General features: G+C 34.5%; 2 protein-coding genes across 3 annotated transcripts; both read left to right on the top strand.

The window, feature by feature from the left end:
- The first annotated feature begins 7,495 nt into the window (after positions 1–7,495).
- On the top strand, positions 7,496–13,279 carry BGAL5 (beta-galactosidase 5). The gene is made up of 19 exons (XM_088218709.1): positions 7,496–7,994; positions 8,095–8,190; positions 8,278–8,390; positions 8,493–8,559; positions 8,666–8,758; positions 8,856–8,999; positions 9,140–9,228; positions 9,320–9,425; positions 9,552–9,639; positions 9,997–10,115; positions 10,217–10,381; positions 10,505–10,683; positions 10,970–11,079; positions 11,211–11,320; positions 11,537–11,647; positions 11,744–11,857; positions 11,953–12,155; positions 12,276–12,612; positions 12,728–13,279. Exons 1-19 carry the CDS (start codon positions 7,824–7,826, stop codon positions 12,860–12,862), a joined length of 2,550 nt encoding a protein of 849 aa, XP_088074835.1. The 5' UTR covers positions 7,496–7,823; the 3' UTR covers positions 12,863–13,279.
- Positions 13,280–19,026: 5,747 nt separating this feature from the next.
- Positions 19,027–22,687, top strand: CKX5 (cytokinin oxidase 5). 2 transcript variants are annotated; one of them, XM_088218718.1, is made up of 5 exons: positions 19,027–19,826; positions 19,894–20,042; positions 20,135–20,404; positions 21,025–21,287; positions 22,110–22,687. In XM_088218718.1, exons 1-5 carry the CDS (start codon positions 19,259–19,261, stop codon positions 22,429–22,431), a joined length of 1,572 nt encoding a protein of 523 aa, XP_088074844.1. In that variant the 5' UTR covers positions 19,027–19,258; the 3' UTR covers positions 22,432–22,687. The 2 variants fall into 2 exon arrangements, with proteins under 2 accessions (XP_088074844.1, XP_021892779.1); XM_022037087.2 differs by having other exon boundaries at positions 19,028–19,826; positions 19,915–20,042.
- Positions 22,688–22,694: the final 7 nt, after the last annotated feature.

Consider the following 22,694-nt stretch of genomic DNA (forward strand, 5'->3'; position numbering starts at 1 on the left):
AAGGAGAATATTATAAATAACCTCACTCACACCCAACCCCAAACCTTAGCCGCCAGAGCCCTCGCCGGAGAAGACGACCCAGCCACCGGAGGAATCGGCCGCTGCCACACGCCGCCGCACCGGAGCACTTTTCGGCCACCAAACGAGGTAAAATTTCTCCCTTTGGCTCGGTTTTCGATTCTCAATCCACCTATGGCCAAATCAGAGCCAAACCACCGGCCAATTGGCCGGAAAACACTGCCGAAGCCCAGCGGCGCCGCCACGGGTTTCCTCAATTTTTGCCTCCGATGAGTCTCTTCATGATTCCCGTTCGATGTAATTTTTATAGCACTGTGACCACTATCCTTTTCTCTACAGGTTGACCGGAGTAAAATACCAAATCGCGATTTGCGCTGGAGGAGTCGCCGCACCCGAGAGCTCCGCCGCCTGTAAGTCTCGATTTTCTGTAATTTTTTGGACCATCGAGGGCCCTAGGGGTGTTTTATCACAGGAACCAATGCAAGTTTGGCTGAATTCGGCCAGAAACGGCCAATCCGAGGCGAATCGCCGCTGCGGGTGGCGGCGCCGAAATTGGAGCACGGCGGAGCCGCCGTGTTGGAATTTCGAAATTGGCCGAGTAGGCCCTGGGTCTGATTTTGAGTTTTTTCGGGACACGTACAGGTACTGGAAGTGGGTTTCAGTTCCTGAAAAAAATTCAGAGAATCTAAGGACTGTCCATAGGCGCAGTGAGAACCCGATTTCAGACGATACATGTAAGGATCATTCACCCTATTTCCTATTACGGCATTAAAGCTTAATAAATGATAAAATAGTATGTTATGAATTAATAGATATTTATAATTAATTAAGTTTGCTAATGGAGACCGAATCTGATATATTTTTCGGTCAGTTGTTGTTTAATTTATTTTACAGTTTTAAATGCAGTATGGTGTCTGATGTGTTTATTCTATGGTTTCATATGCATGAATCACGGTTTTATTTATTATGGTTTGAATTATTGTGAACCCAATGTTGTGTTGCCTTATTTGGTGTCCATTACTAGTTTACGTATTTATGTTTGATTGGATATTTGAGACTAAGAAAAATAGAAAAAGGTATGTGAATTGATAAATGGATAATGTCGACAGCCTAAGTAGATATCCTGGGAGATGGTGGACGGACCGGGTCAATAAGGAACCCTACCGGGAACGTGGTCTCTCATATCGGACGGGGTATGGAGACTTTATGTGTTTTGGTACCCATACCGGATGGGGTATGGTGACGACCCATTTCACCCTCATACCGGACGGGGTATTGAGGTTTATGGTTTTGGCGCCCATACCGGACGGGGTATGAGAACGGCCCTGGAATTAAGTTATTAATGTGAATAGTTCGCGTGTAGCGGGGACCCCCTATGGATCCCCATGGATACTAGTAGGCTGATAAAAGATGAAATTTATTGTCTGATGATTGAAATACAAAAGTATGATATGTGTTATGTTACAGAGTATGCATGATCTTATGATACTTATAATGTTATTGTTTCTCATAAGTTGTTTTCATGAATCTCACCGAGGTAAGTGGGCAGTAAAGGTTTTTATTATTGATAAATGAGTTTGTTATAAATTATGCTCTATTGGTCGTTTTTATTTTCTACCAATCTTTACTTCTGTGACAGTGAGATAATATGATGTCTTTACTGAGCTAGTGTAGCTCATTCCTTACTTAACCATTTCAGATCAGGAAGACTTGGTTCCCGAGCCCGTCCTACAGGAAGACAGCGAGTAGATGCCTAAAGATTTCATAGTTTTATTTATAACATTCATCTATCGTATTTACTTTATTTAGTTTATTTTTTCATATGTTTAGTACGTTTGGATTATTGTGTAAGGGATATTAATCAAAATTTTTATTTTGCTTCCGCACTTAGAATTTTTCTTATATATACATTTCCCTTTAAAATTCTGGGGTCGTTACAAATAGGAGGCTAAAGGCTACCTTGCCTTTAAAAATATCATATATTATGAAAACCCAATAATATTCACAAGATAAGTAATTAAGTAATTAAGATTATATTGGAACTTTATGAGATGAAAAAATGGTCCAAACCTCCAAGTTCTCTATTATTTCATGATCATGATATAGGTCATGACACAATTAGCAATAATAAACTCTTTGCCCCCCCTCCCCTTCCTTTTCTTTTGTTTGGGGAATTTATTTTCTCATTAGAAAATTTTCTCTTACATTGAGGGGTCTCCCCCTTTAAAGGTCCCTTTATTAAACTAAGGGGAAATTTTGTTCCTTTCAGAATTTTACTTTATTATTTTGTTTTTATTGGATTAAGCTTTCGATAGAAGTTTGAAGCTCCAACAATTTTACTTATTTATCATTCCTAATTGGCCTTGGAGTGAAGCCCTAACCTCTTTTTTGGTAGACTTATCATATTCCAACTCATGTAACTCCTATTTCTTAAGAATTTCAAACTTATAAATCTGTTTTCCCTAACCTCTTTTTTGGTAGACTTATCATATTCCAACTCATGTAACTCCTATCTCCTAAGAATTTCAAACTTATAAATCTGTTTTCCCATGTTTTCGGAGGAAAATTAAAAAAAATCTTCTAAGGTGTATATCACCTAATTTCCTTTGACTCTAAACCTCATAAGAACCCTATGTCTCATAATACAAGGAATGGTTCCGAGAAATGTAGCTCTAATACCAGTTGTAACAATCTATTTTCTTTGGAGAGAAAGGAGCATTGTATCACACATAAACCTGATAAATTTTGTGTAACATTACGCTAATATCTATAAATCGACAATGCATCCCTTTCACAGAGTCACAATTTATGAAGCTCATAACAATCTTTCGAAGTTACATCATAATAATATATTTTGATCTACTTTACAATGATGCTTTAAAGTAGCTAAAAGATTCTTCAAAATCTTCATTTGATCTTGAACTCACTTATGACCTGAACTAATCTGCACTAGGAGAGGGGGAGTATTAATTGGGGTGAACTTCATAAACTCAATAAAAATATAGTAGTGTTTAAAACAAAGATATGCAAATGCATATTCATGCAGGTTTAATAAAACAAATGCAAATCTTATATTCATAGACATCTAATTTGCACGACAACCATACTCATCATTATCGCAAGCATAATAAAAGAAACAATCAAGAACCACATCCGTTTTCATTACTCATTCTAACATATTCATATTTAGGTGTCGTATATATCATTCTCATTTATAAATATCATCATATTGTATTAGATTCTTATTAAGATAATTTCGTTTTGTTCACAAATACTATCAACCACATCCGTTTTTATTACTCATTGCAACATATTAATATTTAGGTATCGTACATATTATTCTCATTCATAAATATTATTATATTATATTAGATTCTTATTAAGATAATTTCGTTTTGTTCATAAATACTATCAACCACCCCAGATATGTATCCAGATCACTTCTATTTCTATTACATATTTTCATTTCCATCACCGATATTACTGGGGCCCATAGGGATCCCCGCCATATGTGGATGTACAAAATATTTCTTTTACAATTCACCAGCCATTCCCATACCCCGTCCAGTAATAGGTACCACAATTATAAACTGTCTCAATACCCTGTCCAGTAATGAGCGCTATAATTATAAACTGTCTCAATACCCCCTCTGGTATGAGCGTAATGAAACAAAGTCCCAACTCCGTCTGGCATGGGATAACCCTATACGATTGAAGACACATTTATAGTTGGGTTCACCCTATGTACCAAGTCCGTACACTCTCTCTCATGATACACGATAAGTTTTTTCCTCTTCAGAAATTATCTCAACTTCATAAACTTAAACACCAATCACAAATATATATTCTTATATTCCTACACTTATTGACTTGTTCACGTATCCATTGTACATATAATTTACATATATGTAGCACACTTCATATTATATATACATACACGCACAACAATATATATCTTAACTACCCCTACATATATTTCGCATATAATCATGTCTACTATTAAAAACTTATAGATTTATTCCTTCATTTATACAACAGTTTTAATCACTCATCGATACATGTACTATATTATATATGCTCTCACATGCACACAAATGCGTATGCACCTAATTTATACATATGTCATCCTATACAACTATATTCATTTTACTTATATTTTGTATATATTTAACATATATCACACATATCCATACGAAATCATATATCGCTCATTCAAAATAATTACCCACGTAATCATATGTATATATACATAAAGACATCCAATTTGTAAACATACACTCCCACCCATTATCTGTTATATGTGTATCATTTGGCACACGCACATATATTCAAATAGACTCAATTATGTATTCATAAAGCTTTAACATTATTCTTATTTACATAAGTACAATTGTAGGAAGCTATTCACACACTTTCATATACGGATAATAATTTGTGAGAAAACATATTCTAAAATTATCCATTAAATTTGGATCCATCATTTTGAAATCAATAAATTATTTTACGAAAATATGAAATTCTCGAATAAAAACTAACTCAATTCTTACCAGAATCTCTAATAAAGGAGAAATCAAAAAGCTTTCGAATGAATTTAGTTCCATACAATCGACTCTCATTTCAGCTTTCTATTCCTAATTTTTCTAAAAATTTCACACACATGATTGAGGATTTAATTTAAAAGAGTAACTGAATGTAAGGTGAAAGAAAATTTACCAAAATCGGTGTCAAATTTGGGCTTTCGACCCGAAAGAGTGTGGTTTTGGTCTCTCTTCGGTTCCCTGATTTTTGGCCTCGCACGAATCTTTGCACGGATCCGGAACATCGCGCCATGGTCTACCTCACACAGATCAGGTCCAATCAACACGCACTTTGCTTCTTCTTCTTCAGCAATGCACGCCTTGCACTCGACACCATGCGCCCAGCCCCGCGCTCCCTAGCATCGTGCGCTTAGCCCCGTGTACCCCGGCACTGCGCGCTGCATGCTCGACACTACGCACCGCATGCCGCACGCCTTGTACCGTGAACTGTGCGTCGCACGCAACTTTTTCTCCCGATCCCGCGTCCGACACTACACACCGCACGCAGCTCTTCTTTCAGTCGTGCACCATGCTTTCTTCTTCCTCCTTCTTCTTATTTTTCTTCGGTGGCAACACGCGCCACGCACCGTGTTTCTTTCTTTCTCCTTCTTCTCCTCCTTTTTCTTCTTCTTCTCCACCGCCCTTGCCCCCTTTTCTGCTATGGTTTCTTTTTTTATTATTATTTTTATTTCTAGGCTTGAATCTAGGCTCTTCTCCCTTGGGCTTGGTTATTACAAGACGTGGATAGGTGTTTATGAGTGTGGGTCACTTAACAAATGTACCTATTGTGGTCATTGTGAGATTTTGTGTGTGTGTGTGTTATCCATGCGATGGGGGGATCTATTTTACCTCTACTCAATGACGAGATAAATGGGATCGTGTAATGAAAACTTTAGAAATGACATTTCGAGTGTACATTTGATATTTCGTGTGTATTTAATTATATTTTGAAGTTATGATTGATATTCCAGTGTACATATGTTCTTTCGAGAATATGTAGATATACTTCAAAAATTGTAAATGATATCCGAGTGAAACTCAAAAATCCGATCAGAAACATGTGAAAATTGTGAAAATAATAAATAAATTTTGCATTTAAACTGTTATTACTGCATTTTGTCTCATACTGTGTGTTTTGCATGAAATCTTATTTGGGTTAAAAGAACGAAAATACTTATTGATTTGGTGAAACTCATTAAATTTTACCCTGATATTTTTCAGATGAGAAAAAAGAGACAGAATCGCTGCCGGACGAGTAGAACCTGTAAAAAAGTTCATGTTTATATATATTTTGTGCATATTTGAGAAATTTTCGTTTTGTTTTGTTTTGTTTTGTTTAACTCTAAATTTTGAACTCATGTTCTGTATTTATAACTATTGTATATATATCACATGTGATGTTAGGTTGTATGATAAATTTTGAACTATATATATGTATATTTTGTAGGCTATTGCATAACAATGACATGAGTAAGAATTGTACCTCATATCGAATTTGGGGTGTTACATATATATATATATATATTTGTATATTCAAAGTTTAAAAATACATATCTAAATAAGAAATCTGAGTATTAGAAAAAAAAAAAACAAAACAAAACCCGAGGGATTGAAAATGTATTCACGAGCTAATAAGCTTGAGATGGCAATGTAAGGGTCGTCTTGCCAACCTTCTTCAAAGCTTCGTTGAAGACAAAAGTCAAATCAAATAATAATTTCTATCAATTTTCATGTGAGACATGCACGTGGAGTTCATTCATTGCTCTTTCTTCATCACTCGATTAATCACTCTCACCAAACACATAATTCATATAATTAATAAAAATATATAAAATTTGAACTATCTCCTATTCCTTTTAATTTTATTTCATTTTGTAAAAATATATATTTTATATTTATACATAGAATAAATAATTAAACATACAAATATATAATTCTTGTGTGCATAAAAACCCATCGAGTAGGTTTTAGCTTAGTGTGGGTGGAAAGATAGTTCTATCATTTTTGGCATAACTAGGAGTAAGTGTGAAGCACAAGAGAAATGGGGAAAAAACAACGGAGACAAGAGGATGAGGAGTAAACATGAAACAATGACAATAAAGACGAAAGACAGATGTATGCATATACATATATATATATATATATATATATATATATATATATATATATATATAAGAAATGAGATATTTATAATATTGTTAATCATCCAAAACACATCACATGCATCCACACCTCAAATCATTTTTCCAAAAGAAAAAAAAAAAACAAAGTTATTGTCCCACATGCACATGTAGTCTAGTGGGCGGCCAAAAATTAAATATTTTCCTCTTCCTCCAAAGTTATCAACTTATTTTATTTATTTCTGTGATTATATAGATAGGTTTTTTAATTGCTGAATCTAAGTAAGTCGTGATTAGTAAATTTGGAGTGTTTTTCCACATTTTACCTACTAATATATATGCATATAATATTTTCTTAATTAAACTTTATTTTTATTTAAAACTTTCTAATTTATAGTTTCGGATTTTTGTTCAAAAAAGTTTTAGATATCAAATTTAAATTTGAAAAAAAAAAAAAACTAATATAAATAACGTTAGTTAAAAGACATTAATAGAGACATAATTATTTGGGTTGTTTTTAAATTACGGGATTAATTCAAATATAAAGAAGATATATTTATTATTTATATGATTAATTGAATTGAAAGGAAATTGGGTAGTGAAGGTTGCTGTATTTAAATACATATTAGATAAAGGTCTTGTGACACGTGTAACTTCAAATTAAAAACAAAAAGATGAGATGAAAGAAAGGAAAAGAAATGGTAATTTAGTGAGGCATAGAATTTGAAAATTTGAAGGACATAATAAATTTTCAGTTCAAATATTCACTGTTTGAAAATATGCAGCCGATGATATTTCAAAACTGATTTCATCATCTTCAAAGGAGTTGTTCGTATTTAATGATACTTTCATTTTTTTAACAAAATCAAAGTCTCCTTTTTTTCCATCTATGACAAGTTTTAATAAAAAGTTTAAATTATTTAGTTTAAACTTTATGCATTTGCAGTGTATTTTTTCTTTTTAAATAATGTAGAATTTCGTGTGTTTAATATATTTAACATATTTATATTATACCTTGGGGTGTATAGTATGAGAGGAGAGTAATGAAGTGAGTTGCTGCTGCTGCTGCTGCTCTGCTGCAACCTTTTTAAAACATTCCTTTCAAATCATGGAAACCAGCTCAGTTTCCAAGCTCTTAACTTTCTTCCTCCTGCTTCTGCTTTTGGCCTCTGGGTTGATCAACTGCACCGTCACCTACGATAATAAGGCTATTCTCATCAATGGCCGAAGGAGAATCCTCATCTCCGGCTCCATTCACTACCCAAGGAGCACCCCTCAAGTACTTGCCACTTATTGTCATTGATGATTTTTTAAGTGCCATTGTTGTTGTTTTTCAAGTTTTACTTTTTATTTTTTGTTCTTCTTTGGGGGATTTGTAGATGTGGGAAGATCTTATAAGGAAGGCTAAAGATGGAGGGCTGGATGTTATTGACACTTATGTTTTCTGGAACGTTCACGAACCTTCCCCTGGCAATGTACTGGTTTTGATCTCCTCTTTTTGACCATTTATTTTCAATTTGGAATGGTGTTTGAGCTTTTTTTTTTCCCTTGAGACAATGTAGTATAATTTTGAGGGAAGATACGACCTGGTACGATTCATTAAGACAGTACAGAAAGTGGGGCTCTCTGCTCATCTTCGTATTGGACCTTATGTCTGTGCAGAGTGGAATTTTGGGTAAAATTCAACATTCCTGTTGAACCATTAGATCTGTTTATCAGAAAGAGTGAATACTAGATTTCACTGACTTACTCCCTGTCCCTTGGTGTTTGCTTACAGAGGATTGCCAGTTTGGTTGAAGTATGTCCCTGGTATCAGCTTTAGAACAAATAATGGTCCTTTCAAGGTTTTCCTCCTCTTGCACAGTGAAATCCTTTGATTGAAAAGCTTGGAAAAGGAAAATGGGAGAAGGGAGATTTTGAAAATGTAATACTTTTCTTCTTGTTTTGAAGGCTGCAATGCAGGGGTTCACCCAGAAAATTGTCCAGATGATGAAGAATGAGAGGTTATTTGCATCACAAGGTGGTCCCATAATCCTCTCTCAGGTATGAATTTTTGGTGTACATTTTGCATAGCAGCAGATCCGGTGATAAAGTAGGCGCTAGGACAAAGAAATAATTCAGTCAAGTCTTGTATTTAAAGATTGAGAACGAGTATGGGCCGGAAAGCAAGGAGCTTGGAGCTGCTGGTCGTGCATACATAAATTGGGCTGCAAAAATGGCTGTAGGACTGAATACTGGAGTGCCTTGGGTGATGTGCAAAGAAGATGATGCACCAGACCCTGTGGTAAAGCTATCTTTTCTCTCTTTGCCTGTTCACTGTCAGTCCCGCTTAGCTGTGGAATGATTTGGTTGACACCCGTTAATATTTTGAATGGTGCCGAAAGCCCTCCATTCTGACACTTTTTCTCAAATTCTTGGCTATAGATAAATGCTTGTAATGGTTTCTATTGTGATTTTTTCTCTCCTAACAAGCCATACAAGCCTACAATGTGGACTGAGGCCTGGACTGGCTGGTAATGTTTTATTTTCTCCATTTAATTAAATATGTAAATGCAAGCTTACTCCTCTGATTCTGTCTGACTCTCTCTCCATTTTAATGAAAAGGTTTACAGAGTTTGGTGGCACAGTTCACCAAAGACCAGTTGAGGATTTGGCATTTGCAGTTGCGCGTTTCATACAGAAGGGTGGCTCATACATTAACTACTATATGGTTACTTATCTTTCTCATTTTGTCTATGCAATATCTACGCACACGTGTAAACACACACGCACACACTTCATTTTCCTCAGCTTTAAATCTGCGTTCAGACAGATGGTTAATCATGGCTTATGACAGTACCATGGAGGAACAAACTTTGGACGCACAGCTGGAGGCCCATTCATTACAACCAGTTATGACTATGATGCTCCAATTGACGAATACGGTGAGAGAACTGATCTCATCTTTTCTGTTGATGCTTTCAGACTTCAGTATAGAAATCTCACCATCATTTTTTCAACAATCACTGGTTTAGAGCTATCTTGAAAAATTATTGGATTACACCATATATCTGTAACTTCAGAAAGTTTTTCCAATTCTAGTGGGGAATTTTCTTTTGGAAAATCTTATGTCAATCATGAACTAAAGATTCCTTCTTGTACCATTTCTATGCTTCCAAATACTTTATTTTCTTTTTTAATTTGAACACTAGCACGGTCTTCTTTTTCCTGCTTACTTTCCCAAGTTCTTTCTTAAGTTTGGTCATGCTCCTGCCCTGACTTTGTTTCATTCCACATGTTAGGTTTAATAAAGGAACCTAAATACGGTCATCTTAAGGACCTTCACAAGGCTATTAAGTTATGTGAACATGCTTTAGTTTCGTCTGATCCTACTATCACTTCATTGGGAAGCTATCAACAGGTCAGCTCCATCCACCATCAATATCATTTTGTTTTATATGATAAAGTAAGCAAACATTATATTGATAAATTGATTATTAACTCAATGATGATACCCTCCAGGCTCATGTATTCTCTCCAAAGAAGGGACAATGTGCAGCTTTCCTTTCAAATTACAATATGAAATCGGCTGCTAGGGTGTTATTTAATAATAGGCACTATGATCTCCCTCCTTGGTCCATTAGCATCCTTCCTGATTGTAGGCATGTAGTATTCAACACTGCAAGAGTAAGTAAATGTTAGTGGTTCTTGGTTTGTTTCTTCTAAAGTATAATCAACTACTGTTGAATATATCTCAAGTTTTTTTGTTTTAATCCTGTTGCTTGATTTGTTTATCCTGTGCTTATCAAGGTTCATGTTCAAACTTCACGCATGCAAATGTTGCCGTCCAGTTCCAAGCTGTACTCATGGGAGGCTTATGATGAAGATATCTTATCGTTAGGGGAAAGATCAGCAATGACAGCTGTTGGACTTCTCGAACAGATAAATGTCACTAGAGATTCTAGTGACTACCTGTGGTACATAACCAAGTAAGCCTACTAGATATCACAGCTGTGTAGTTGATTCACTATTTGCATTGCAAATTTGTGGGTTTCAAAAAATGTCGTAAGTTTAAGTTAATGTGAGACCAGAAATGAGCTTCCTTTGATGTTTGGAAACTCGATATACTAGCTAATTTTGGTTTGCTCTTAGGCCAGGAAGCAAAAAATCTCTTGTGCACATGGTTCTTCCAAAATCTGATTAACTCTTATAAAAGTATTATGACCTTTTCCCCTCATGAGGTTATGTTTTTTCTGGTTTGCATTCATATGCCAGTGTTGAGATTAGTTCATCTGAATCATTTCTGCGAGGAGGAAAATGGCCCACCCTTAATGTGGAGTCCGCTGGCCATGCTGTTCATGTCTTCATCAACGGACAGTTTTGTGGTAAATTGTCAAACTTTGTTCTGAAGTAATTGGTTTGAAGTCCTGCTTGATTGTTCCACACCTTAAATCTTGGTTTTTCTCATCTTACAAAATTAAATTTAATGTGGCTAATTTATACTCCGAAATTACAGGGTCAGCATTTGGGACTCGGGAGAATAGGAGATTCACATTTTCTGGACCAATCAATCTACGTGCGGGAACAAATAAAATTGCACTTCTCAGCATAGCTGTCGGTTTGCCAGTAAGCTCCCTAAATCTAATGTCAATACCTCAGAATGAAATGTGGCAGCCATCTGATTCCGGAAGTGCAAACTAGCATTGGATTGTTCCTTAATCTTTAATCTATTATCATGCTGCAAAGGACCTGTCAATGAACTATAGCAGCTTAAGCATTAATGTCATTCATATCATGATCATTATTTAGTTCCTGACAACAAAATTTTTGGTCTTGCTGAAGAATGTTGGTTTGCACTATGAGAGGTGGGAAACGGGTATCCTAGGACCAGTTTCGTTGCATGGACTTGACCAAGGAAAGAAAGACTTGACTTGGCAGAAATGGTCCTACCAGGTTGGATAATATACATTCAAGAATGCTATTTCTCCTGTATGCTTCTAGTGTGCCTTGCACTTGCAACTTTGTAAAACAGAAATTCTCTATACACAGGTTGGTCTAAAAGGAGAGGCAATGAATTTTGCCTTACCAAATGGAGCCTCGTCTTTTCAATGGAGCAAAGGCTCACTAGCTACGCAAAGCCAGCAGCCTTTGACATGGTATAAGGTAAAGCAAGATACACAGTAATCAAAGGAGTCATTAAAGAGGAATGAACATTTTCTAGGGTTGTAAAAGTTAAACATTGACATGGTTTTTTGCAGGCTTATTTTGATGCACCAAAAGGAGATGAACCATTGGCTTTAGATATGCGGAGTATGGGAAAGGGGCAGGCATGGATCAATGGACAGAGCATAGGGAGATATTGGATGAATTATGCAAAGGGTGACTGTCATTCTTGTAGTTACTCTGGGACATTCAGGCCTCAAAAGTGTCAAAGTGGATGTGGGGAACCAACCCAAAGATGGTATTAGTATTTCATAGATTCAACTGCTGCATCCATGGACACACAGAATGCCAAAAGATAAAAAATTCAATGATCTTGAGTTGTCAGGTTTATCTTTAGTTTAATTTTGTGATTTTTCAGGTATCATGTTCCGCGGTCCTGGTTAAAGCCAACAAGAAATCTGTTGGTACTTTTTGAAGAACTTGGTGGAGATCCATCAAAAATATCTCTGGTAAAGAGAATGGTTACTAATGTATGCGGTAATGCCTATGAAAATCACCCAGCCATGTATGATTTTAGCATTGCATACCACAATGAATCAGTCAGAATTCCCCAGTCAACATTTAGTCTGAGCTGTGCACCAGGGCACTCAATATCATTGATTAAATTTGCAAGTTTTGGAACTCCATCTGGAACTTGTGGGGGTTTTCACAGGGGGGCATGCCATGCGCCTAACTCCCATGCCATTGTTGAGAAGGCATGTCCAGAACCATAAACTCCATGCTTTTTCTTTCTTCTTTTCAAGTAACCATTAAAATAGTTGCTTGTGGTCATATACTAATTTGTGCCCCTCAATGTACTGTTGCAAACAGAATTGCTTAGGGAAAGAGAGTTGCTTGGTTGACGTCTCCAATCAGAACTTCGGGGCAGACCCATGTCCCAAAGTGTTAAAGCGGTTATCAGTTGAGGCTGTTTGCAGTAAAGCAAGTTCACCAACTCAACCTTAGTCAAGGAGGTAAATTATATGGTTGACAAGTGATAGTTCTTCCTTTTCTATGAGCTTCTTGCTTGTAATCCGTAACAAGTTATGGTACAAGTATAGGAAAGTGCAAAGTTTAGAGGTCGCCGAAGGCAATTAGTTTCAATATTCATGATCTATCATCATCAATGTACAAGGTATTTGAGTTATGCTGTTAGATTTGAGAGATCATCACTAGCTTAGCAGATTGATGACATGCTTCCGTTAGAACACGGAGTCCCATTTCCTGGAGCTTTTTGCCGTGAATCATGGGTGCACTGAATGAAGAGTTCAAAAAATGGTAGGACTATTGAACTGCAGGATTAAGAAATTGGGTAATTATTGTGTAAAGACACAACGGCTCTGTTAAAATTTATTTTAAATGTGATTAATCTTGTTGCTTGTATTGTTTGTTTCCATTGTTGACTGGTGATTTCTCATGTGTATAATGCTTTTTCTTCTTTCTTGCATTTGATGGGAACACACTAAGGTAGGTGATGTTTGAGATTCTTTATTTAATGTTTATAAGTGCTTTTCAAAAAAGTTGTTCCAAATTTCATCTTTGATAAGATAAAAAGTAAGGTATTAGCTTTTATAAGTTAAGAAAATAGAGAACAAGTTCCAAAATCCTTTTATTATTATTATTATTATTATTATTATCTTACTAATTTGTTTTCAATTAAAAAAAATTATGATTGTTAGTTATTCTTATGATATCATCTTTTAACACGATAATATACATAAAATAATGTGAGTAATGAAAATTTTAAAATAAATTATTATTATTTTTTTATTCATAGAAAAAAAATAGTTGTTTATATTTTGTAATTAGCACTTTATTTAAAGTATAACCTGTCCATTTTTTAAATAAAAATTTACTTATTTTAAATATTTTTGCCAGTAAGCCAAACACCATGATATGTAGAACACTCAAAAAATGCTCATAAATGTATTTTGGTATTTGAAATATGTTGAAATGTGTTCAAGGCACTCAAACAAAAAAAATGGAGATCTTATAATGATAAGCACTCTAAAACTCAAAGATAAAACAAGGTTGGGGGGGAGCAAAATTTAAAGAAATCCTTAATGATTAATTAGGCCTTTATTACATTAAACTATAATTTTAATTAGTGATTAAATTATGGATGCCTCTAGCACAAATGAATCATCGATAACATTTAAAATTTATTCTTCAACGTAAATTATACTAATTAATTAGCTTGTATTCGTGATAAATATCTTACATCTTATTATCTTGTATCATTTTTTAATTTAAATTTTTGAATTTAGACCCATAAAATATTTTTAATGTTTTAATCATGTTGAAATTGAAAGAGAAGAAGAAGACAGACAAAATAAATAAAATGAAATGAAAGAAATTGCACAATAAAAAATGTTATAAGAAAATGATAGAAAAACAAAATTAGAATTATTAATTACAAAGGAAGTGATAATAAGAATTTATTTTCTACATTTATCAACTTGGTCAAACTAATTTGAGTGGTATTGTGATTTTAACGTATTTTATTTTTAATAAGATGAGCGATAATTTTGAATAATTTTAAAAATTTATTTTTTAATATATGTGTTACATAATTTATGACGAATAGAATATATTCTTTGATGATAGTATTAGTGATTTGTGAATAAATAATTGAGGTGGATGTAGACAAAATCTGTTTTGTTAGATGAAAAGATTTGGTTGGAGTTGAAAATAATGGGCATGACTTTTGTCACCTAAATGGGGTTTCCTTACCTTAACATGTTTCTCCCAATGCGTATACAAACACACACACACACACACATATATATATTAACAAAAACACTTAATCTTAACCACTATAAAATTAATAACCCAAGTTCAAATTTCAGACATAAGGGACAAAACATGATTCGAAATAGTTAGAAGCTTGTCTTTTGTGTGTGTGTGTTTTGAGGAAAACAACCTTGTCATTACCCAATTTCTCAAAATTAACCCACCATTCATTTATTTTCATATAAACCCATCTCGGCATTGATTCGACTAGCCGTCAATTCAACATCATTTGGATTATCAAACCAATAATGAATTTGGTTTTCATCCCAAATTAGTATTATATTTTGATATTCTAAATTCAAAACCCGACCGTCTTATTATATGTTTTTCAAAAGTTTAATGGGATTGAAAGTTGAAAACCTTAGTTATTTAGGGTGTGAATGGATTGGAAGCCAAATATTTAAACAGTAGTTGGTCTGTCTTTATACATGCTTTTGGAGACCCTTAACTCTCTCCATCCCATCACACCTACATATACATACAACATGTATGTTCTTAAAAAAAAAAAAAAAAAAACAAGAAATAATGAATTACAAGAATTAACAACTGGCATGAAAACATTTTCCACATTTAAAGCATTTGATTTGACTAATAAGCATCAAACCAAGAAATAAGAAGACAACTCAGAGACCAGGTAAATTAATTAATTACTAAAAATATAATATATAAACACGTACTCCACGAGGTAGATCTATTCCAATTGTTCACACACCAATTTTATTTCTGCTAAAATATAATAAGTTAATCATATTTACAGAATCCAGTTCACCTGTAATCTTAAACCGTACACTATCCTCAATTCATTCTTTGTGAAATTTCTAGGTAGAAATAATATATATATATTTTTTTTTTCTAAAAAAAATTAAGTATAATTAATAGTTCCAAAGTTTGTAAGTTTCCTTTTTCATATAAATAGTCATTCCTGAATTGATTGTTAGTAATCTGCTTTTCAATTGAGAAATTATATGATGCGTAAACATGATATATATCTAATGATTGGTCGTAAAATTTAGTGATATCTTTTTTTCTCTTCAAATAATCAATAATATATCGATCACTTATCATCCAAAGCATGTAGGTTATTTTGAGCTAATAAGATCCAATTGCATCATATTAATTACATAAAAGTGATTTTTTTTCTTATTATCTTCAATTGTTTCATAATTTTTGATTGCACAAATTGCACAGAGATTTTATTCAAAGCTGTTTAATCTCCATATATTGGTTAGATAAATAATTATCTTTTATAACTATACTTATTTTAAAATAAAACTTTGATTTATTTTGTAATAATTTACAACTTCATATTTTAACTCAATACTCACAAACAGGTGAACATATTATTTTGGATATTAAAATAAATCTCTTATGATACACTTGTTGTTCGGTAAGTAGTTTATTTATTTAACTTATTTTAAAAAATTCACATGTACGAGTGTCTTTCGATATGAAATTTGTGTAATAAGTGTAACAAATTGCTATTCTATATATACACTAGCTAACAGTCAAGATCTATCAAGAAAATATAGAGGAAAGATGAGAAAATGCCTCAATGTCGAAGAGCTTCGTGGAGGGAGACGATTGCCTGGAGGGAAAATCCTATTTAGGGTTTCGCGCTTTACCGCTCTTAGGGACATTCAGAGAGCTACCACGATATTTATACCTCAAGTAAGGGAGGCACATTTACAACATGCTCAACTCCATCGTTTTATCACATGCTGAGCCAGTGTGCTGCACCTCTTAATCTTTTATGGATTTGTGAGCTTGAGCAATTAACCCTCCTCCGAAGTCTAGTATGCATTGACATTCCCCATCAAGATAGAGAGTATATATTTTCTTCTTCCATCTTGACCATGTTTCATTTGAGCAATCAACTGGATAAAGTCTTTGTGAAAGTATCTGTAAGTTATTGTATACTCCTCACATGTCTTGTTACCATACTTCCATCAGAGACTTTTTCCTCTAATTAAGAGATAATTTATTTCGATTTATTTAGTTCTCTCATAAATATATGATTAACAATTATGAATTCACATTATCATGATGTCATTGGATTGCAACCAGTGTTCTATTAAAGAATTGATCGAATATGTCGGCTCTTTTAGGATTCCGTTTAAAAACTCTAGTTTGTTCTTAATCCTCAACGCGTGTTTCATGAATTTAACTCATCTTTAATAGTTGCTCGCTTCGACCATTTGAGAGACTAATAGTGCGTTTGAACTCTCATTTATTATGATATAATACGGGCTATTAAGGTTAGAGAGATCTACAATGATCCTATTAAAGGGTGTATGATATTGGTCAGCGGTTGTTTGATTAGATTTCTAAATTTTTCATATTCGAACGCTCTCGTACCATTTAACAAAATGCTACTTTATGTACATATTTATTGACACTCAAGATCTATCAAGAAAATAAAGAGGAAAAATGAAAAAATACCACAAAGTTGAAGAGCTTTATGAGGAAGACAACCGCTTGAAAAGAAAACTATATTAGAGTTTTGTATTCTACCGTTCTCTGAAATATTCAGGGAGTTAGTTGAGATATTTATATTTTAGGTAAGTGAGGCGCATTTACACTCCATCATTTTCTCACATGTAAGGCCCGTGAGCTGCATTAACAATAAAACAAATAATTTAGAAAAAAAAAAAAAAAAACATGAATATCATGTAAACTTTAATTTTTAATAAATAAATGAAATTTGAGTATAAGACCAGATTTTGATTTGGCAGACATTATCCAAGGTGAGATAGAAATTCTTATCTCATAGTGTTTAAAAATTAAAGTTTTTGTACATATGTTTTCATGATTATTATAAGAAGATGTTTTTGTGAGAAGAAAAAGAGACAGGGAGAGAGTTTTGTGTTCCTCTTCTAACCTGGAAACCAGCTAGCGATTTCAACATCAAATCACCCACCCACGCCTTTCATTTCTCTCTTCCTGTCACCTTTTTAACTCCTTCAACTTATAAACATACATGTGACCTGTCTCTCTTTGCCTGCCTTCTTAATTACCATAACTATTTTCAAAAAAACAATACATACATACATACATATATATATATATATATACACACATACATATGTACAAGTATTTTCTTTTATCACAAGTTTTTTCTTATAATTGAGCTGAAGAATTCACGGAGAAGATTAAAAGCCATAATTAAAAGGTTATTCTCCAAAACACACACACATATACATACATACATATTCATATATTGTCTCGTAAAGTAGATGTAACGATATTTATCAATAATGAACCGTCCAAACTAATCATTAATACTGTTTGTCTTTTTTATTTTGAGACAGTTTTTAATGCATTCTCATTCTCCCGGACATTATGTGAAATAAATTGTGTGAAGGAAAAAAAAATATATATATATATATAATTATATACATACATGGGTAGTACAATATAAAAGTGTACATGCATATATATATATATATATATGTCAAACATAATTTTTTAGAAGATGCAGTATTAATTAACAGAGGCTAGCTGGACCGTGCAATTCGATTTAATGGTAATTAAACAATATTACATTAGCCAGGAAGTGTCCAATTATTGACTCGTTGATTCTCCATTATTGTCCATTCAAGTTTCATTATTTTGTTCTTGATAATCTCATAAAATGACAAATCTGTTTTTTATTTGTTTATAATCTTTTATTATATCTTCAGTTTCGAATATTCTTAATTATTATTTGAATTTTATTTCTATTGTAATTAATTATAGATCAACTAAATAATACAAAAAAAAAATATTCACAATGGAAAATTAGTAATTATTTTAATATCATATAAAAAGAAAACATATAAGTTATGACTTCTGAGTTCCAATTTTTTCATTGAATCATATTATATAACAACAAAAACTAATTTTTTTTTTTTTTTGGGTAAAAATTGATATTATTACATAATCACTACATATATAGTTTTGACTGATAATTAATAATAAAATAATTGTTTATCCATAATTGAATTAATTCTGTTAAAATTTGGAAATTTATTCTCAAATAATAATAAAAATACTTCATTTGAATTTTGATTTACTAATTAATTTTTATTTTGTTTTAATTTGATGAAGTAAAGAGCAGAAGAAGTGAATGTGGTGTATAGATGTAAAAAAGAGGGGCGAGAGGGTGCGCCCACGTGAAGTGTCCCCACAGAGATACTCCGTATCCAAGCGTGGGGCCCAAGCTGAGGCCCTGGGAAAGCAGGCCCCCCTCTGTATACTCGCACGTGTCTAGTCACTCCCTCGCACGTGAACGGCCACGTTTCTAGTTTTATTTTTTTTTTTATTTTTAATTTTGGTCCTATAAATAGAGAACCTGTATGTTATATCCTAGACAGACACTCTCTCTTCCCAATATCATCTTTTTAAATTATCTACGTCAACACAGAAGGGAGAATCTGTGCATGTTGCCTACAAAATCTTTAAAGCACATTCTGCACTTACGTGACTCCCCACCATAACATTTTTCTTCCTTCTTCTTCTTTCTATACAATATATATTCATTCCTTTGCATCCCTATGTGCATACATATCTGTTACACACTAACAATATAAAATGTATAAAATGCTTCTGCTAATCATCTGGGGTATATGCCGATTGATTATTGCGGCGGGATTTAGCCTAGACCCCATGAATCACTTCCTCGACGGTCAGCTAACCTTGGACCGGTCTTACGTGGAAGCGGCATCCATGGATTTCGGCATGGTGGGTAGAGTGGAGCCGGTGGCGGTTGTGAAGCCAGGGTCGGCGGAGGACGTGGCGAGAGTGGTGAGGGCGGCGTACGTGGGAGGACAGGGGTTGAGAGTGTCAGCGAGGGGCCACGGGCATTCGATAAACGGGCAGGCGCAGGCGGAGAACGGGGTGGTGATTGAGATGAACGGCGGCGGGGGAAAGGGGGGAGAGAGTCGGGTGTGGGAGAAGGAGAAGTATGTTGATGTGTGGGGTGGAGAGTTGTGGATTGATGTGCTGAAGAAGACGTTGGAATATGGACTAGCTCCCAAGTCTTGGACTGATTATTTGTACCTTTCGGTGGGTGGTACTTTGTCAAATGCCGGCATCAGTGGCCAAGCTTTTAACCACGGTCCTCAAATTAGTAATGTCAATGAGCTTGACGTTGTTACAGGTATATATACATATGTTTATGTATATATGTATTCCTTTCTTAACTTTTGTTGTTCATGGAAAAACAGCTAAAAGCTGTAAGTGCACAGGGAAGGGTGAACTCATGACATGTTCAAATCAAGAGAACTCAGAGCTGTTCCATGCTGTTCTTGGTGGGTTAGGCCAATTTGGAATCATTACCAGAGCTAGAATTCTGCTTGAACGAGCTCCCAAGAGGGTAATTTAATTTTCTTTTTGATAACTTTTTTTGCATGTTATGTATGTTTAGAAACTGATGTAAGTGTATATATATGTGTGTATACTGTATAGGTCCGGTGGATCAGGGTGCTGTACTCGGATTTCTCAGAGTTCACGAGGGACCAGGAATATCTGATATCCCTGAAAATGCATGGGCAAAAATTCGACTATGTTGAGGGTTTTGTTATTGTAGACGAAGGTCTCATCAACAACTGGAGATCCTCTTTCTTCTCCCCTCGTAACCCTCTGAAGATCACCTCTCTTGCTGCTCACTCTAATGGCGGCGTATTGTATTGCTTGGAGATAACAAAGAACTATCACGATGGAGATTCCATAGATCAGGTACTTGCTTCTTTTTACCCTTCCAAATCTTTTTTTTTTTTTAAATACATATTTTTATTAATAAATAAATGTATGATGCTCGAGGAAGATCGCATATCTCATAATATAATTGGCTAAAATAGAACTTAAGATATTCTTATTCTATTATACTTTTTAAGATTTTATATTTATTCGAGGTTAGTGTTTTAAGTAAGATCTCACACGTAATGTTGGCAATATAACCTACTATAAAATGCAATAAAAACATTCACAAGAAACCATGCAAAAAATCTTCTGTAATCTACAATCTCATCTATAACCTAAGATTGAATGCTACTTTTTCATTTTTATAATATATGATCAAATCTAGGCCGCCCATGAACCGTCCACCAAATTATTCTCCTCTAATTAATTTAATTTAATCACCCTTCTTTTTAATTTTAAATTAAAAAAAAAAAAAAAAGATAAAATTGATTGGAATCGAACTTATCCTGACAAAAGCAGTTGTTTGGTAGCAGCTTTTTTTTTTTCCTTCTTTTTTTAATATTTGTTTTTGGTACCTGGGAGTTTTATTGTTTTTATTTTTTTATTTTTTTAAAAAAAGACATCTGTTGATGGGTGTAAAACTTATTTTATTGCAGGAAATAGAGTCGTTGCTGAAGAAATTGAATTTTATTCCATCATCAGTTTTCACAACAGATATGCCGTACGTAGATTTCTTGGACCGGGTCCACAAGGCCGAGTTGAAGCTCCGATCTAAAGGATTGTGGGACGTGCCACACCCTTGGCTAAACCTTTTTGTTCCCAAGTCAAGAATTTCTGACTTGGACAAGGGCGTATTCAAGGGCATTTTGGGAAATAAAACAAGTGGGCCCATTCTCATCTACCCCATGAACAAAGACAAGTGAGTTTAATATTTCATTTCTGCATGCATATATGTTGACGTGAGATTGTTTCCATAACTTTTACCTTATTTGTATTTAATTTCCCCATGCATGCAAAAGCAAACAGGTGAAAGTACCAATAGAAAATGATTCACCCCTTTTGAAGTTTTAACCACTCCATTTGAATTTCTCAGTAAAAGTACAAGACCAACAACGGGTTTAAGATATAAAATAGGGTTTTCTGATGAGATGTGAACCCTAGGGTTTGTACTGGTAAATGAATGTGAATTTGGAAGGAGGGTAGGATAAGATTAAGATAATGCCATGTGGAAGAAGAAAACAAATGAATGACATGAACATAATATTTGTAAACAAGGCAGGGCCAGCCAGGATTGACAAAAACCTTTTGCCCTTTGTTGACCAGAACCCAACAAATGATCACCAAAGCCAGAAGATTGTGGTGTCAGGAGATCTTGTGTGGGGGACCCACCCAGTTACAAAAGAAAGAGACTTAACTCTCTTTACTTCCAGAAACCACCCTCTCCTGAACTCCCCCCCCCTTGATTCCTTCAATAACCCAACTAACTATTTTTATTTACAATAATGACAATAGAATAATCGCGCTCACAACTAAACAATATATGAACCAGTCATTATTAACCATTGGATTTAGAGTAGTTATTAGAATTTTCAGTCCTTATAAACTTACAATCCAATGGTTAATAGCTGATACTCTGCAAAACTTTTTTGTGAGTTCCTGCCTTCTCCAACGTTGTCTTTTTTTAATATTTACAATAAAGAAAAGAAAGAATTGCTACAGCTAACATTATGATATGGTGCAGGTGGGACCACAGAAGCTCCGTGGTGATTCCAGATGAAGACGTGTTTTACCTGGTGGCTTTCCTAAGATCGGCTTTGGACAATGATGACTTGGACTTCCTAACCAGCCAGAACCGTATGATCCTCAAATTTTGCGATGATGCAGGTATCAAGGTCAAGCAATATTTACCTCACTACACTACTAGACAGGAGTGGGTCCGGCACTTTGGACCCAAGTGGGATCAGTTTCACCAGAGGAAAATGCAGTTCGATCCCAGCAACATACTTGCCACCGGCCAACGTATCTTTAAGCCCTCCTCTCCACCTAGAATGGCTTCATCCTGATCACACAACACAAACCAGACACGTTTAGTTAGCCACATATACGCTACTGACTATATTACCAACCATATTCTTCTCCTTTGTACATAATCTCATAAACATATCACACAAGTAGATAGCTGTGGCCGTTGGAGGTGTACTAGGGTTTCTAGAGAGTGATTAAGCCAGCAATTACTAATTTGTGGGTGGGCCCATTACATGTGAAGCACTTGCCAATCTTGTACCAGCTTCTTAATAGGGACTGCCCCCCCTTCTTTCATCCTGCA

The sequence above is a fragment of the Carica papaya genome, chromosome 1 (genome assembly GCF_054855325.1).
Source record: "Carica papaya isolate Zhongbai chromosome 1, ASM5485532v1, whole genome shotgun sequence".
In the NCBI taxonomy this organism is placed as follows: Eukaryota; Viridiplantae; Streptophyta; class Magnoliopsida; order Brassicales; family Caricaceae; genus Carica; species Carica papaya.